Source organism: Oncorhynchus kisutch, linkage group LG24 (genome assembly GCF_002021735.2).
Source record: "Oncorhynchus kisutch isolate 150728-3 linkage group LG24, Okis_V2, whole genome shotgun sequence".
NCBI lineage: Eukaryota > Metazoa > Chordata > Actinopteri > Salmoniformes > Salmonidae > Oncorhynchus > Oncorhynchus kisutch.
The window spans coordinates 34,873,039-34,891,322 of NC_034197.2; the positions used below are offsets into that span (position 1 = coordinate 34,873,039).

The window sequence follows — 18,284 nt, forward strand, 5'->3', positions numbered from 1 at the left end:
CTGAAGGCCAAATCCGTCTCGCGAGGCAGGGAGTCCAATCCGGCCCACGGGTGTTTTGAAAATGACTAAAACCAAATAAAATGATGAATGATAATGGACCTACATTCATACAGTTTCTTGACTGTGTCCAGCTCACTAATAATCACTGAAATGCTAGACAATCAGGGAGCATCAAAAAAATCCAAAACAGATGTTTAGAGGACTATTTTTTATAACACATTTTCAGTGCGGCCCTCCGAACCTCGTTGAAGACCGAATGCGGCTCTCCGAACCTCGTTGAAGACCGAATGTGGCCCTCCGAGCCTCGTTGAAGACCGAATGCGGCCCTCCGGACCTCGTTGAAGACCGATTGCGGCCCTCCGGACCTCGTTGAAGACCGAATGCGGCCTTCCGGACCTCGTTAAAGACCGATTGCGGCCCTCCGGACCTCGTTGAAGACCGAATGCGGCTCTCCGAACCTCGTTGAAGACCGAATGCGGCTCTCCGAACCTCGTTGAAGACCGAACGCGGCTCTCCGAACCTCGTTGAAGACCGAACGCGGCCCTCCGAACCTCGTTGAAGACCGAATGCAGCCTTCCGGACCTCGTTGAAGACCGATTGCGGCCCTCCGGACCTCGTTGAAGACCGAATGCGGCCCTCCGGACCTCGTTGAAGACCGAATGCAACCTTCCGGACCTCGTTGAAGACCGAATGCGGCCCTCCGGACTTCGTATAAGACCGAATGCGGCCTTCCGGACCTCGTTGAAGACCGATTGCGGCCCTCCGGACCTCGTTGAAGACCGAATGCGGCCCTCCGAACCTCGTTGAAGACCGAATGCGGTCCTCCGAACCTCGTTGAAGACCGAATGCGGCCCTCCGAACCTCGTGGAAAACCGAATGCGGCCCTCCGAACCTCGTTGAAGACCGAATGTGGCCCTCCGAACCTCGTTGAAGACCGAATGCGGCTCTCCGGACCTCGTTGAAGACCGAATGCGGCCTTCCGGACCTCGTTGAAGACCGATTGCGGCCCTCCGGACCTCATTGAAGACCGAAGGAGGCCCTCCGGACCTCATTGAAGACCGAAGGAGGCCCTCCGGACCTCATTGAAGACCGAAGGAGGCCCTCCGGACCTCGTTGAAGACCGAATGCGGCCTTCCGGACCTCGTTGAAGACCGATTGCGGCCCTCCGAACCACGTTGAAGACCGAATGCGGCCCTCCGGACCTCGTTGAAGACCGAATGCGGCTCTCCGGACCTCGTTGAAGACCGAATGCGGCCCTGCGAACCTCGTTGAAGACCGAATGCGGCCCTGCGGACCTCGTTGAAGACTGAATAGGTGGGGTGGGGCTACATAACCCTTCGGACCTCGTTGAAGACCGAATGTGGCTCCCAGGGCAAAATGAACTTTCCACCTCTGCTCTCGAGGAATCCCGACTGATGGATTGATTCTCATTTTAACACAATCTACAACTAGATGCCATTAAGTGACCTATGTTGCCTCTTGAAATAACCAAGGTGCAGTATCCATCTAAAAAGGTCAAAGGTTGTGACCAGAGAGGAGAGAGATCCTTCTAATGTATTTATATACTGGGCATGTACACGCCGTGCTGCCAGTCCATATACAGTCATGAGGAGACCTTTGGTGTGTGCTGGGTGATTAGTACAGTATGCAGCTGGCACATGGTACCACAGACATCTGTACCACTGTCACTCACTGATCATTAGCAAAGTACATTTCCTTCCATGCACTTCAAATAGTTAATAAGTGGGGCATTTGTGATTAAAAACCAATTACACAGCAAATTATAGGAATTCTCAAGAAACAGGACAATCCTTATCATTTGATGAGGTCCAAGGTCAAGCAGAGTTCTGGACATGGGATGGTTTTTGGAGTCTTGGAGGTAAAAGCCTATCTATCCGATCTGAGAATCTACGGTCCATTGGTCCACTTCACAGTACTTTAAAGTATCAGGTCTGAATATCCAATACTGCAGTGCATAAAGCCACCCTATTCACCTTATGTAGCCCCGCCCAACCTATTTGCCTTATGTAGCCCAGCCCCACCTATTTGCCTTATGTAGCCCCGCCCCACCTATTCACCTTATGTAGCCCCGCCCCACCTATTCGCCTTATGTAGCCCAGCCCCACCTATTTGCCTTATGTAGCCCCGCCCCACCTATTCACCTTATGTAGCCCCGCCCCACCTATTCGCCTTATGTAGCCCCACCCCACCTATTTGCCTTATGTAGCCCCGCCCCACCTATTCACCTTATGTAGCCCCGCCCCACCTATTAGCCTTATGTAGCCCCGCCCCACCTATTTGCCTTATGTAGTCCCGCCCCACCTATTTGCCTTATGTAGCCCCGCCCCACCTATTAGCCTTATGTAGCCCCGCCCCACCTATTTGCCTTATGTAGCCCCGCCCCACCTATTTGCCTTATGTAGCCCCGCCCCACCTATTTGCCTTATGTAGCCCCGCCCCACCTATTGCCTTATGTAGCCCCGCCCCACCTATTTGCCTTATGTAGCCCCGCCCCACCTATTAGCCTTATGTGGCCCCGCCCCACCCCACCTATTAGCCTTATGTAGCCCCGCCCGACCTATTAGCCTTATGTGGCCCCGCCCCACCCCACCTAGCCTTATGTAGCCCCGCCCCACCTATTAGCCTTATGATGCCCCGCCCCACCTATTAGCCTTATGTAGCCCCGCCCCACCTATTGCCTTATGTAGCCCCGCCCTACCTATTAGCTTTATGTAGCCCCGCCCCACCTATTGCCTTATGTAGCCCCGCCCCACCTATTGCCTTATGTAGCCCCGCCCCACCTATTAGCCTTATGTAGCCCCGCCCCACCTATTAGCCTTATGTAGCCCCGCCCCACCTATTAGCCTTATGAAGCCCCGCCCCACCTATTAGCCTTATGAAGCCCCGCCCCACCTATTAGCCTTATGAAGCCCCGCCCCACCTATTAGCCTTATGTAGCCCCGCCCCACCTATTAGCCTTATGTAGCCCCGCCCCACCTATTAGCCTTATGTAGCCCCGCCCCACCTATTAGCCTTATGTAGCCCCGCCCCACCTATTAGCCTTATGTAGCCCCGCCCCACCTATTTGCCTTATGAAGCCCCGCCCCACCTATTGCCTTATGTAGCCCCGCCCCACCTATTAGCCTTATGTAGCCCCACCCCACCTATTAGCCTTATGTAGCCCCGCCCCACCTATTAGCCTTATGTAGCCCCGCCCCATCTATTAGCCTTATGTAGCCCCGCCCCACCTATTAGCCTTATGAAGCCCCGCCCCACCTATTAGCCTTATGTAGCCCCGCCCCACCCCACCTGTTAGCCTTATGTAGCCCCGCCCCACCCCACCTATTAGCCTTATGTAGCCCCGCCCCACCTATTAGCCTTATGAAGCCCCTCCCCACCTATTAGCCTTATGTAGCCCCGCCCCACCCCACCTGTTAGCCTTATGTAGCCCCGCCCCACCCCACCTATTAGCCTTATGTAGCCCCGCCCCACCTATTAGCCTTATGAAGCCCCTCCCCACCTATTAGCCTTATGTAGCCCCGCCCCACCTATTAGCCTTATGTGGCCCCGCCCCACCCCACCTATTAGCCTTATGAAGCCCCGCCCCACCTATTAGCCTTATGTAGCCTCGCCCCACCTATTAGCCTTATGAAGCCCCGCCCCACCTATTAGCCTTATGAAGCCTCACCTCACCTATTAGCCTTATGTAGCCCCGCCCCACCTATTAGCCTTATGTAGCCCCGCCCCACCAATTAGCCTTATGAAGCCCCGCCCCACCTATTAGCCTTATGTAGCCCCGCCCCACCTATTAGCCTTATGTAGCCCCGCCCCACCTATTAGCCTTATGTAGCCCCGCCCCACCTATTAGCCTTATGTAGCCCCGCCCCACCTATTAGCCTTATGTAGCCCCGCCCCACCCCACCTATTAGCCTTATGAAGCCCCGCCCCACCTATTAGCCTTATGTAGCCCCGCCCCACCTATTAGCCTTATGTAGCCTCGCCCCACCTATTAGCCTTATGAAGCCCGCCCCACCTATTAGCCTTATGTAGCCCCGCCCCACCTATTAGCCTTATGTAGCCCCACCCCACCTATTAGCCTTATGTAGCCCCGCCCCACCTATTAGCATTATGTAGCCCCGCCCCATCTATTAGCCTTATGTAGAGCTGCAAAGACTCTTCTTTATGAGGTGGATGCAGGTCATATGGGGCTCCACAGGTACATTCAGATTGACTTAGAGGTTGGTTTTCAAGACATTGCTGTTTTAAAAACTGCCCCCTCTTCATATAATGCTTGTCATGTTGATTGATTTTAGGATTTTGTGCAGTTCTGATAGTGTGAAACTATCAAGCTCAACTAAAAGTACCACTTTTGCATGCACTTGCGTCGTGCGAATGTTGCTGAAAATAGAAGCACAATTGCAACTCGCCGCGATCACCGTGACATTCCAGAATAAGGTGAATAGCGTTGTCCTGTGCTGAAGATCCCCTACGGCCAGAGATAGAGAGCTCCTCCGGGAGCATTTGCCTATATAGAGCTAATTTCTGTGACATCTACCTAATCTGTCTACCGATCCCTCTGAAGGAGGCAGAGATGACCCTGTCCTGAGTTGATGCTGCGGTGTTGTACCAGCCGTGTGGTCGCACGGGGAGTGACGAATGGAGTAGCAGGCAGTATACAGCTGATTCATCGAGAAGTTGAGTGGTGGGAGTGGGCGCGTTAGCATTGCATCCTACCAAGTCAGCGTATTGCTATTTTTCCATATAAATAATTTATTTGAGGGTATATTTGGAGAATTCTTGTACTGTTTTGATGTTTCATTCACCAATCTGGGGTGTGACGCTTTTATGTGGAAGTCAATGGGTTGCTGACGGTGAGTAAATCATTAATTGTTCAAGTGTAGTATTTCCTGGCAGTACTGCATGGCCGCCTCGTTGGGGAGATCGAGCGATGTGGTGGGAAGGGTTTGTTTTATTGGCAGACAATACATTTCTTGATTTGTTTGAATCATTACTGGCCCACAGCAGGTGTGATTGAGCTCTGAGTAGGTTCGTTCCATCAGCGACAACTCACCGATATAGCCCGTCTCCTACCACTGCCTACACTGAGATCCCCACAGCCAATGAGGGAGCCAAGGCCCACCTCACTTCCTCAGTAACATGTCAGGTGATTTGCATGGCAAAGCCTGCTAAACATTCTCCCACCTGTTTGTTTTGCCTCTTGAACCACATTAAGTGAGAATCAGCACATGGCTTGATCTTGCTGCCCTGGGACTGGGAGGGTTGGCTCCATTGCACAACACTCATATCAAACAGGAGACTGGTGTGAGAGAGGAGGTGTGTGTTTCTGTGTGTATGTGGAGGAGGGTCCTTCCTCACCAGCTGTTTGTAGTCAATCTGCTGGCGGATGAGCTTGTCCTCACTGAGGGAGTAGCGCGCCTCTCCTGTGATGGCGTCTATAGGGCCCTTCTCCATCTGCTGCTTGATGGCACAGAACAGCATGAACAGAGGCTCCCCAGCACACTCCTGGAGAGAGAGAGGAGAGAGAGAGAGAGGCGCAGGGGGCAGAGGAGAGACAGAGAGAGGGGGGGGGGAGAGAGAGAGACAGAGAGAGAGAGACAGACAGAGAGAGAGAGAGAGAGAGACAGAGAGAGAGAGGAGACAGAGAGAGAGAGACAGAGAGAGAAAGAGAGACAGAGAGAGAGAGACAGAGAGAGAGAGAGAGAGAGAGAGAGAGAGACAGAGGCGCAGGGGGCAGAGGGAGAGACAGTAAAAGTGGAAGAGGGAGGGGGTAACAGTGTGAAAAGGGGAGAGGAATAGGCAATCACATCCCTTTCAGTGAGGAGTGGGGAAGTTACCAATTACCCACTTACAGGGTTTGATGACTAACCAGTGATAGTGAGGGAACACTATTATTTAGTTCTTAGGGACGATTCATTTGACATCATTAATTACAACGTGACATCCTCTCAAGCTGCTTGGACACAGAGGGGCCTTCAAGCCCAGACACAGGGGGGCCTTCAAGCCCAGACACAGGGGGGCCTTCAAGCCCAGACACAGGGGGGCCTTCAAGCCCAGACACAGGGGGGCCTTCAAGCCCAGACACAGGGGGGCCTTCAAGCCCAGACACAGAGGGGCCTTCAAGCCCAGACACAGAGGACGATTGACCCATCTACCAGGCTTCTAAATCATGCTGCCAGTAACCAAATGGAACCAATACCCAGCAACCAAATCCATATTCAAAAAACAGAAACCTCAAAACACACAAAACACACAAATGGCCCCCAATTGTCCAATGTAAGTAAGACATAGAGTTTAAGCAGGATTCAGTAATACTGATTGTCCATGCTCTTCTGCATTTCATGTTCTTCTGTGGTTTTAATCATCTGTACAGTCCAGGTGCCATCACACTTAATAACATCATAACTACAGGTTCCACGTTACTCTCTAGAAAGTTGTCTCAGTTCAAAACCAGTCAAACGACAGTAACAAACAAGTAGATTCTATATTTTTCCAGACCATGTCCAATGAGATTAAATCCCCAATAATTTGTCGTTCACTTAAGGGATTTATGTTGAACATGCTACCTTGATATTTTCTTCGGTTTTGAGAACGCCATAAATCTTAACAAGGCATTACATTTGTTATTTAAAAAACTCTACAACCATTATCTTCACCAATAATATCTACCCTCAGGTAATGAAAACCCACATTAAAATATATATTTTTGTTAATTTAGTGACAACCCTGGCTATGAAAGATGAATATTGCTATGCAAGCGGAATATAAAAACGTGGAAGCCAATCCAGAATAGAGGTTTAAGTAGGGCTTGTGGAAACATTTCAGGGTAATTACTTGGGGAGGCTGGGAAGATGGCCAGAACACTTTAACATCTGCACTGATGTAACTTCAATATAATTGGTGGCCATCCAGAGCTACATTCCAAGAGGCATTTCAGGCCTGAACTCACAATGGGCCTGATGTTCTTGTCCTTAACGTGAATGGCCATTTTAATCCAATCCCAGAGTAACACAGGAGAAGCGTCAGGAAGAACACAGAAAGGCCATTTTGGGTGGTGGGGAGCACCTGACAGGATGTGGTTAGACAAAATTACCACAACTGCCCCCAAGGGTGATTCTCCGATATGGTTCACACTGTGGCCGTGCTGTGTGCTGCGGTCACACAGGGTGAGAATAAACATTACCAGGACCATGATTAGCCAAATAACCCCACCTCAGAAATATAATTACAACTCACACATTACACTAATAATAGCAATTAACGATCATTTCACAGAATTTCTGGTAACAAAATTAGAACGGGTACAGAACACACTACATACACACTGTTGCTATGGGCCCGCTGGTGTTTCAGCCAAACAGGCCTTTTGTGACTAAATCACAAGCATCAATCTTCTGCTAAGTATCTGAATCTCTGTGCTCTGAACCTCAATTAACCCTATGTTAAAAAAAACTATCTGAGCACCATTAAAACTGCCTTACCTTGAGGAAGCGATGCAGCAGGAACGTAAACCAGTTGGTGAGCATCTTCTCAGCCACCGACTCCGTCCTTCAGGAGAGATGAGACACCGGTCAGATTCAACAACATGTGTATGAGTAGAGCAAGGTTCTAGTGAGGGAGTGAGAGGAGAGCCCTCAGCCTGTGTCTCTACAAGTAAGTAGCCTTACGGTGTGGCCTAGGGTGGTGTAGTGATCTAACCCGCTGCCTAGGATGGTGTAGTGATCTATACCGCTGCCTAGGATGGTGTAGTGATCTATACCACTGCCTAGGGTGGTATAGTGATCTATACTGCTGCCTAGGGTGGTGTAGTGATCTATACTGCTGCCTAGGATGGTGTAGTGATCTATACCACTGCCTAGGGTGGTGTAGTGATCTATACCACTGCCTAGGGTGGTGTAGTGATCTATACCGCTGCCTAGGATAGTGTAGTGATCTATACCGCTGCCTAGGATAGTGTAGTGATCTATACCACTGCCTAGGGTGGTGTAGTGATCTAACCCGCTGCCTAGGATGGTGTAGTGATCTATACCGCTGCCTAGGATGGTGTAGTGATCTATACCACTGCCTAGGATGGTGTAGTGATCTATACCGCTGCCTAGGATGGTGTAGTGATCTATACCGCTGCCTAGGGAGGTGTAGTGATCTATACCACTGCCTAGGATGGTGTAGTGATCTATACCACTGCCTAGGGTGGTGTAGTGATCTATACCACTGCCTAGGATGGTGTAGTGATCTATACCACTGCCTAGGGTGGTGTAGTGATCTATACCGCTGCCTAGGGTGGTGTAGTGATCTATACCGCTGCCTAGGATGGTGTAGTGATCTATACCGCTGCCTAGGGTGGTGTAGTGATATATACCGCTGCCTAGGATGGTGTAGTGATCTATACCGCTGCCTAGGGTGGTGTAGTGATATATACCGCTGCCTAGGATGGTGTAGTGATCTATACCGCTGTCTATGATGGTGTAGTGATCTATACCGCTGCCTAGGGTGCCCTCCAGGTCACCTACACCACCCGATGTCACAGGAAGGCCATAAAGATCATCAAGGACAGCAACCACCGAGCCACTGCCTGTTCACCCCGCTATCATCCAGAAGGCGAGGTCAGTACAGGTGCATCAAAGCTGGGACAGAGAGACTGAAAAACAGCTTCTATCTCAAGGCCATCAGACTGTTAAACAGCCATCACTAACATTGAGTGGCTGCTGCCAACACACTGACTCAACTCCAGCCACTTTAATAATGGGAATTGATGGGAAATGATGTAAAATATATCACTAGCCACTTTAAACAATGCTACCTAATATAATGTTTACATACCCTACATTATTCATCTCATATGTATACGTATATACTGTACTCTATATCATCTACTGCATCTTTATGTAATACATGTATCACTAGCCACTTTAACTATGCCACTTTGTTTACATACTCATCTCATATGTATATAGTCCACTCAATACCATCTACTGTATCTTGCCTATGCCGCTCTGTACCATCACTCATTCATATATCTTTATGTACATATTCTTTACTTTTCTTTACCCCCTTACACTTGTGTCTATAAGGTAGTAGTTTTGGAATTGTTAGCTAGATTACTTGTTGGTTATTACTGCATTGTCGGAACTAGAAGCACAAGCATTTCGCTACACTCGCACTAACATCTGCTAACCATGTGTATGTGACAAATAAAATTTGATTTGATTTAGTGATCTAAACCGCTGCCTAGGGTGGTGTAGTGATCTAAACCGCTGCCTAGGGTGGTGTAGTGATCTAAACCGCTGCCTCCAGATCACATAATATACCTCTGCAGCATGGGTTTAATATACCTCTGCAGCATGGGTTTAATATACCTCTGCAGCATGGGTTTAATATACCTCTGCAGCATGGGTTTAATATACCTCTGCAGCATGGGTTTAATATACCTCTGCAGCATGGGTTTAATATACCTCTGCAGCATGGGTTTAATATACCTCTGCAGCATGGGTTTAATATACCTCTGCAGCATGGGTTTAATATACCTCTGCAGCATGGGTTTAATATACCTCTGCAGCATGGGTTTAATATACCTCTGCAGCATGGGTTTAATATACCTCTGCAGCATGGGTTTAATATACCTCTGCAGCATGGGTTTAATATACCTCTGCAGCATGGGTTTAATATACCTCTGCAGCATGGGTTTAATATACCTCTGCAGCATGGGTTTAATATACCTCTGCACTTGAAGAAGCTTTCAAAGTTCTTGAAAGGCCTTTTGAAGAATCTCAAATATAAAATATATTTTGATTTGTTTAACACATTTTTGGTTACTACATGATTCCATATGTGTTATTTCATAGTTTTGATGTCTTCACTATTATTCTATATTGTAGAAAATAGTACAATTAAATAAAATCTCTTGAATGAGCGGGTGTTCTAAAACTTTTATACTGGTAGTGTGTATATCTTTAATGTATCCTCACCGTCGGAGCAGCAGTTTAGGATGGTTGCGGTTCTCCAGGTTCTTCTCTATGAGGTCAGCCAGCAACTGTTTAAGTACCACAGTGGCGTACTCCATGCGGCCCTGCAGAGCGGCCATGAGCAGAGAGGCCACATTTCCTCGGTCTCGCATGGAGAAGGACCTCTGGGCCTCCAGGGTATGGATGAAGGTCAGCAGAAACATCTTACTGTGCAGCAGCTGGCTGAACAGACGCAGGGCTTTCTCCACATTGGCCGGGGACTGAGGGACAGGACACAGGAGGAGGAGGGGGATGGGGGACACAGAGGTGGGAATACACAAAAGGAGGTCCAAGGGGTTATTAAGTGGGGAGAGGGACAGGGGAGAGAGGGAGAGGGGAGGGGAGAGAGGGAGAGGGGAGAGAGGAGAAGAGAGTGGAGGGGAGAGAGAATAAGTGAGGGGAGAGAGGAGAGGGGAGAAGAGAGGGGAGGGGAGAGAGGGAGAGGGGAGAAGAGAGGAGAGGGGAGAAGAGAGGGAGAGGGGAGAGAGGGAGAGGGGAGAAGAGAGGTGAGGGGAGAGAGAATAAGTGAGGGGAGAGAGGAGAGGGGAGAAAAGAGGGGAGGGGAGAGAGGGAGAGGGGAGAAGAGAGGAGGGGGGAGAAGAGAGGGAGAGGGGAGAAGAGAGGGGAGAGAGAATAGGGGAGGCAGGAGAGGATAGAGGAGAGGGAGACGAGAGATGAGAAGGGAGAGAAGAGAGGAGACAGGAGAGGGGGGAGAAGAGAGAGGAGAGAAGGGAGGAAAGTGTAAAGAGAAAAAGGGGGAGAGGGGAGACGAGAGAGGAGAGGAAAGAGGAGAGGGGAGAGATAATAGGGGCGGGGAGAGAGAATAGGGGCGGGGAGAGGAGAGAGGAGACGGAGAAATGTGTAAAGAGAAAAAGGGAGAAAGAAAATGGTTTGTTATTAGTTTGAGGATTACATGGAGCACCTTAAACGTGGCTGTAGTGACTTCAAACATTCCTCTATGCTGACTATTTTCAAAACATTTCTGCGGCAGTCTCTAGACAAGTAGTCTATGGAGGGCTGGTGGAGCTCCTGGGTTGACTCAGCCTCAGGTTGAAATGAAAAAGAAATAAGGTTGAGAAAAAAAGAAAAGAGGTTTCTCTGAAGCTCGGCACTAAGAGAGCTGCTGGCTACTGACTCGTTTTTAAAAAACAGGATCTATCGCTTTAGTTTTATTCCCTTCTTTTTTTGGCAGTGAGTTACCAAGACAACACAAGTGAACCTCAGGAAAGCATACTTTACTGAGTTACAGTACAACACAAGAGAACCTCGGGAAAGCATACTTTACTGAGTTACCAAGACAACACAAGAGAACCTCGGGAAAGCATACTTTACTGAGTTACAGTACAACACAAGAGAACCTCGGGAAAGCATACTTTACTGAGTTACCAAGACAACACAAGTGAACCTCAGGAAAGCATACTTTACTGAGTTACAGTACAACACAAGAGAACCTCGGGAAAGCATACTTTACTGAGTTACCAAGACAACACAAGAGAACCTCGGGAAAGCATACTTTACTGAGTTACCAAGACAATACAAGTGAACCTCGGGAAAGCATACTTTACTGAGTTACAGTACAACACAAGACAACCTCAGGAAAGCATACTTTACTGAGTTACAGTACAACACAAGAGAACCTCGGAAAAGCATACTTTACTGAGTTACCAGGACAACACAAGTGAACCTCAGGAAGCATACTTTACTGAGTTACAGTACAACACAAATGAACCTCAGGAAAGCATACTTTACTGATTTACCAAGACAACACAAGTGAACCTCAGGAAAGCATACTTTACTGAGTTACCAAGACAACACAAGTGAACCTCAGGAAAGCATACTTTACTGAGTTACCAAGACAACATGAGTGAAGTCAGAAGCACAAGGCAGTGAAGTGAACAAGTACTCTAGTTTAGTTTTCTTACACTTACATCCAGCTCCTTGAGGACGGGGTGCTCCTCGATGCCGGGGAACATGACTCTCATGGTGTAGGTACGGTATTCCAGGAAGGGGATCTTCACTCCGTCCATGTCATTGGTCAGCTCCTGGATGTCTGTCTGTAGCTCAGCGAATGCTATGTTGACAGAAGCATAAGATACAAAAATGGCCATTTTAATCCAATCCCAGAGAAACACAGGAGAAGCACATGGTCAGGAAGAACACAGAAAGGCCATTTTGTGTGTGTGGGGGGGGGGGGGCACCTGACAGGATGTGGTTTGACAAAATGACTACAACTGCCCCCCTCTATTGATCGGTTTAAATGAAGTCTGATCGTTTCACTGAATCAGCAGTCAGTTACCTCGTCCAGGCGTGTTAGTGTCAAGTCAATACCATAAACTGCCACACTCTGGACTAAATCTGCCCGCTTCTAATCATTTTGAGTCGTGATTGTCTTGACAGCTGGCACAGTATAGGAATACATGGATACATGCTTATAAGACTTGACTGCCCTCTACCGAGTAATGGACAGCATATTTTGGTCATCCTCATACTGTACATCAGGGGTGGGTAATTCCAGTCCTCGAGGGCCTGATTGGTGTCACCGGTTTGCCCCAGCTAACACACCTGACTCCAATAATCACCTAATCATGATCTCCAGTTTAGAATGCAATGTGATTCATCAGCTGTGTTTGCTAGTGATGGAGAAGAAGTGTGAGACCAATCAGGCCCTCGAGGACTGGAGATGCCCACTCCTGCTGTACACAGTCAGTTCTGTGGTTGCCTGGTTACCTTCTACAGAGTCAGCGTAGCATCTCAGAAAATATATTGTAAAGAATGTAGAGTGTTTGACTTGTACTGTACCTACTATAAGAGCAACACGATAGCAACAACTGTTCAGAGCAGGCCAATGCTGATAACACACTAATCTTCAAAAGCACACGCAGCTCTCTGATAAGAGCATATCAAAATACCCTGCCAGTCAATGTTTCAGCTCACTTCCATGAAGCAATCTTTGCTTGAGGAAAAAGCCATGAGCAGTGCTGGTGTCATTTCCGTGACAGAAATGTATGTGCAAAGAGCATTCAGATGAACATAGAACTGTTTTTAAATGGCCACGGTGAAAAGGTTATTTTTTTATTTTAAATTAAGTCAAACATTATTATTTACAATGATGGCTTGGCAAATAGGTTAGATAGGATAGGATATGATAGGATATGATAGGATTGGATAGGAGAGGAGAGAAATAGGATACGATAGGATATGAGAGGATAGGAGAGGATATGATAGGAGAGGAGAGGAGAGAAATAGGATAGGATAGGAGAGGATAGGATAGGAGAGGAGAGAAATAGGATACGATAGGATATGATAGGATAGGAGAGGATAGGTGAGGATAGGAGAGAAATAGGATATGATAGGATAGGTGAGGATAGGAGAGAAATAGGATGCGATAGGATATGATAGGAGAGGAGAGAAATAGGATACGATAGGATACGATTGGATAGGATAGGAGAGGATAGGATAGGAGAGGATAGGATACGATAGGAGAGGAGAGAAATAGGATATGATAGGTGAGAAATAGGATATAATAGGATATAATAGGAGGGAAATAGGATATGATAGGAGAGGAGAGCAATAGGAGAAGGAGGAGGTCATAGTGACCGGTGCTCCTACCTTCTTTACACTCCAGGGCCACTCTGGACTCGAGGTTGTCCATCTGCAGCTGCAGGCGTTTCAGGGTGCGGTCAGCATCCCGGGTCTTCCTCTTGTAGGCGATGAGCACGGCGATGATGGCGATGAGAAGCACCCCTCCTCCCGCTCCGATCCCGATGATGGCCGGTAAGGTAAGGGTGCTGTCGGAGTAGATGTGCAGTGTTCCTGGGGAGTACTCCAAACCACCCACCATGATCTGGAGGAGAAACACATCCAACCTTTTATGCGAGTAAAGTGCATGTCGGATAAAAATAATCATGACAGACCTGATGGAAACAGAACGTTTTTCAGGAAACTTTCCAAATGTCGACCAAACAAAATACACCCGACAAGGTGGGATCGTTTTGTGTCTGTAAAATTAATTATGTGAGAAATGTCAGTGGAAACGCTTTTATGTGCAAATATTGATATAATATCCATCATATCAAAGTCAACTTGTTGTGTGTTCCTCCCACTACGCATGCCGTTTATTAGGCTACAGATGAAATAAGTTACGATGAACTTCACAGGGTGGTGAAAGCGCACGGTGATGAGCTTGACGCTCCTTCCCAATAAATATTGAGGGTCTTATTCTGGTGACAAGATCATCCGTGGTCGTCTGCCGTTCGACAAATACAAATGATCTCGCTCTTTTATCCATAATCTCATCATGCAGACGATACGTGCGCTCTCGCCAACAGCGCTCAATCTGCACCCTGCATACTGTTGTCTTGAGCACACCTGCCAGTACCAGAGTGGGCACACTTGCTATATAACACATTGTTTGGGGTGAGAAAACCATCCGTAGAGTCGAAAATGTGATGGAAATCCATTTAACTTGTATTTATTTTCTTTTCAGTACATAGGAATTTTGACGTGCACTACAGTCAATTTGATGGAGACATCATATTGTTTTTAGGCAAATGTTTTTATATTCACATGACAATCTGTTGCCAATTGAATGGAAATCTAGCTACTGGTATGGAAAAATTGGGCTCTGTAATATGAAGGATTTCATTACTACAGTGTGTCTGAGCTACATACAGTGTGTCTGAGCTACATACAGTGAGTCTGAGCTACATACAGTGTGTCTGAGCTACATACAGTGTGTCTTCAGAAAGCATTCATACCCCTCGACTTATTCCACATTCTGTTGTGTTACAGCCTGAATTCAACATGTAAAACACAACGCAACGTGGAAAAAGTCAAGTGGTGTGAATGCTTTCTGAAGGCACACTGTATGTAGCTCAGACTCACTGTATGTAGCTCAGGCTAGCTCAGACACACTGTATGTAGCTCAGACACACTGTATGTAGCTCAGACTCACTGTATGTAGCTCAGACTCACTGTATGTAGCTCAGACACACTGTATGTAGCTCAGACACACTGTATGTAGCTCAGACACACTGTATGTAGCTCAGACACACTGTATGTAGCTCAGACACACTGTATGTAGCTCAGACACACTGTATGTAGCTCAGACACACTGTATGTAGCTCAGACTCACTGTATGTAGCTCATACTCACTGTATGTAGCTCAGACTCACTGTATGTAGATCAGACTCACTGTATGTAGCTCAGACTCACTGTATGTAGCTCAGACACACTGTATGTAGCTCAGACACACTGTATGTAGCTCAGACACACTGTATGTAGCTCAGACACACTGTATGTAGCTCAGACACACTGTATGTAGCTCAGACACACTGTATGTAGCTCAGACTCACTGTATGTAGCTCAGGCTCACTGTATGTAGCTCAGACTCAGAGTTACAGTACATGCCCCAACTTTTTAGTTTTGACCCTGATTCTAACATCTCCTTTTTAAACTTCAGGCCAATTACAGATGACTTCCAACAGGTTTGGCTAACGAGTTTCACCTTTACCTCCCCATTCCCCTCCTGGCTGTGTGCTTTAATTATTGAGTGGTTTAGATGGAAGGGAACAGGGAGAATGCCACTCTGCTGTCTGTGTGTCTGTCCGTCACTGTGCTATGTGTCAGGTCATTAACACAGCTGGCTCAGCCTTCTCACTGTGCCGTGTGTGTCTCCATATCTCCCTGCCCCTGGGAGGGAGATCACTCCACCTCACCCATCACCTCTCTCTCTCCCCCTCTCTTTCATCTCAGCTTTGATTTGTAAATGCTCCCTCCTCTCCACAGTTGACTCTATTGATCGGATTAAATTAAAGTCTGATCGTTTCACTGAATCAACAGTCAGTTACCTCGTCCAGGCGTGTTAGTGTCAAGTCAATACCATGAGATCAGGACCTTTGATACAAAAGGTAAACAAGCTGCCTCACTCCAGGACTAAATCTACCTCCTTCTAATCATTCTGAGCCGTGGTTGTCTTGACAGCTGGCACTGTATAAGAATACATGGATACATACGTATGACACTTGCAATAATCAGATTGACCAGACTGCCCTCTGCCAATTAAATCACCTGCTCTCGCCAACGGTTGTCTGTCCATAAAAAAAGAAGAAGATTGCATTTCATCAATCCAAGATGATTCTTTTTCACCTCTACTGCTCAAGGCCACAGCTGAAATCATTGTGCAGTGAGACGTGTACGTAATAAAGAGAGCTAGTCCTGTTTGGCATTGATGATGATGCGCCAAAGCTGCGGAGTCAACAGATACTTCGATTACATGGGAAGCTGCTTGTATCAACAGGCAACCGTAATCATAATGAATGATGACCCTTTGACTTTTACATTTGGTGGATTAGCATTCAAGTAACAAACTGCCACACAGCTATTATAGAATTGATTATAGATGTGATTTCTAAGTCAGGCATGTTTCCAAATAGCACAGATAAAAGTGTTTTAACTACATGTCAAATATATTTAGAAAATAACAAGACTGGATTATGGCCAGAGCAGTTTGGCTATGAAAGATATCTCACATGAAGCTATTGTTGACATAAAATACACAAACTACTGTAAACGTTGGGCGGGACATCTGGTCTTACCACGACTCTCTGCTCCCCGGTCAGGTCTGGCGAATCACAGAGCAGCTGAGACTCCGAGACAGTTAACAGACAGGGTGTTTCACCAATCATCACGCTGTAGTTCAGCCGGGTGTTGCCCGGAGCAGGGGGAATCAAATTCTTGCCCTGTTTTCAGAAGAAACATGTTGTTTGTTTTCAAAAGAAACATTCTGTTGGACAATAATCACATTTATCAGACGAAAGCACACACACACACACACACACACACACACACACACACACACACACACACACACACACACACACACAATAAAGTGTATGGGTCTTTAGAGTATTATCAATCCTGACTTGTAATTCTATCCTCAGCTCAGGGACTTTGTACATAGATGTGTAGGGAAAGGAAGTTGTCTCTGTACTGGTTCTGTCTCACATGACCTCTCTTGCTTCTCTAGAGCTTCATCCTCCTTCCTCTCAACAGACAAAAGTAACAGAAAATGACACCAAACAAGGAATCTACTTACTTTGAGGATAATGGGAGAGCCGGGCTTGACCTCCATTATCCCAGAGTTCCCTAGTGTTTCGAAGGTGGGGTTGGGATAGTAGGTGAAAGGTGTCCCGTTGAGGACGAGCAGCGCAGCCACGTGATCCAGGATGAAGCCGTACTCGTCGGGGTGCAGGCCTGACTCTGGGGCCTGGTGCTTGGTGTAAATGATACCCGGGGCCAGACAGGTCATCACAGAGTCATTCACCACAGTGCACACCTGGACAGGAAGATAAAAGAGGAGGGTCAAACCAGGAACAAGTACAGACAAACGTCTGTGTAAAACCACAACACTGACAATGTATACAGTAACAAAAGCGTACTGCGTAAGTCCTTGATGCTAGTTGCTATTATACAGGTTAACCATTTGTAACAGTCGGAGTGGTACAGTGCAAACATGGAATGTTCATATTGGGAACACTTACATTAGTAGTCTGTATTCCTGCATACTTGGCACGGACTTTGGGCTCCTGGATGGTGAGCAGGTTGGTACCTGTGACGGTGATCAAGGTGCTACCACTGAAACACAAGCAGAAACATGATGCTGGAGAGGTTAAGACGAGAGTTATTGCACACTGGTGACATGGGCAGAGAGACAACAGGGAGGGAATGAAATAAGAACTTCTGTGTAACAGAGCTGACTTTTAGTGCTTTTGTCTACAGCATGTTGTTTGTATGATTTATCTTACAGTACTGTTGAAATTCAGAAAAAGAGGGAGCCTACAGTCCCCTCAAGGGTCCCATGGATTAGGATGGGACATACATTAGATACATCATCCCCCATACTGTCTATTGTGCTTTAGTGTCATGGTGAAATGGCTACAATGGGACAGTGTGGGCGTCTCGGTGTGGCTTTGGGGCTCATGTTGTAATCTCAGAGTGTTCCTGAGGCTTTACAGGCAGTAATGGATGTCTGAGCTGAGTTTCTCCTCAGGAATCTCCCAGGGCATTGGTCATGCGCTGAGAGGTTCCAGCCTGCAGCCTGTTGGCTGGGAGAGGAGGAGAGGAGACGGGTGAATAGTGAGGAGGAGGGGAGGAGAGAGGAGGAGTGGGGAGGGGAGAGGAGGCGTGGGGGGGTAGGAGGGGGGTGGATAGCAGGGGAGGAGTGAGGAGGGGAGGAGTGAGGAGGGGAGGAGGGGAGAGGAGGAG

The 18,284-nt window shown here is 47.6% G+C and overlaps 1 protein-coding gene across 3 annotated transcripts in view; it reads right to left on the reverse strand.

The window, feature by feature from the left end:
• The window catches only part of LOC109869322 (plexin A3), a 188,067-nt gene that overhangs the window by 10,047 nt on the left and 159,736 nt on the right, over positions 1 to 18,284 (reverse strand). For 2 of the 3 annotated variants that reach the window (XM_031804073.1, XM_031804074.1), the window contains 8 exons: positions 17,561 to 17,654; positions 17,116 to 17,355; positions 16,616 to 16,759; positions 13,629 to 13,863; positions 11,942 to 12,090; positions 9,984 to 10,240; positions 7,500 to 7,566; positions 5,377 to 5,523 (listed from right to left, as the gene is read on the reverse strand). In XM_031804073.1, coding sequence (XP_031659933.1) covers positions 5,377 to 5,523; positions 7,500 to 7,566; positions 9,984 to 10,240; positions 11,942 to 12,090; positions 13,629 to 13,863; positions 16,616 to 16,759; positions 17,116 to 17,355; positions 17,561 to 17,654 — 1,333 coding nt within the window. The remainder of the gene's footprint in view (positions 1 to 5,376; positions 5,524 to 7,499; positions 7,567 to 9,983; positions 10,241 to 11,941; positions 12,091 to 13,628; positions 13,864 to 16,615; positions 16,760 to 17,115; positions 17,356 to 17,560; positions 17,655 to 18,284) is intronic. The other variant, XM_020459397.2, reaches the window with a different exon arrangement.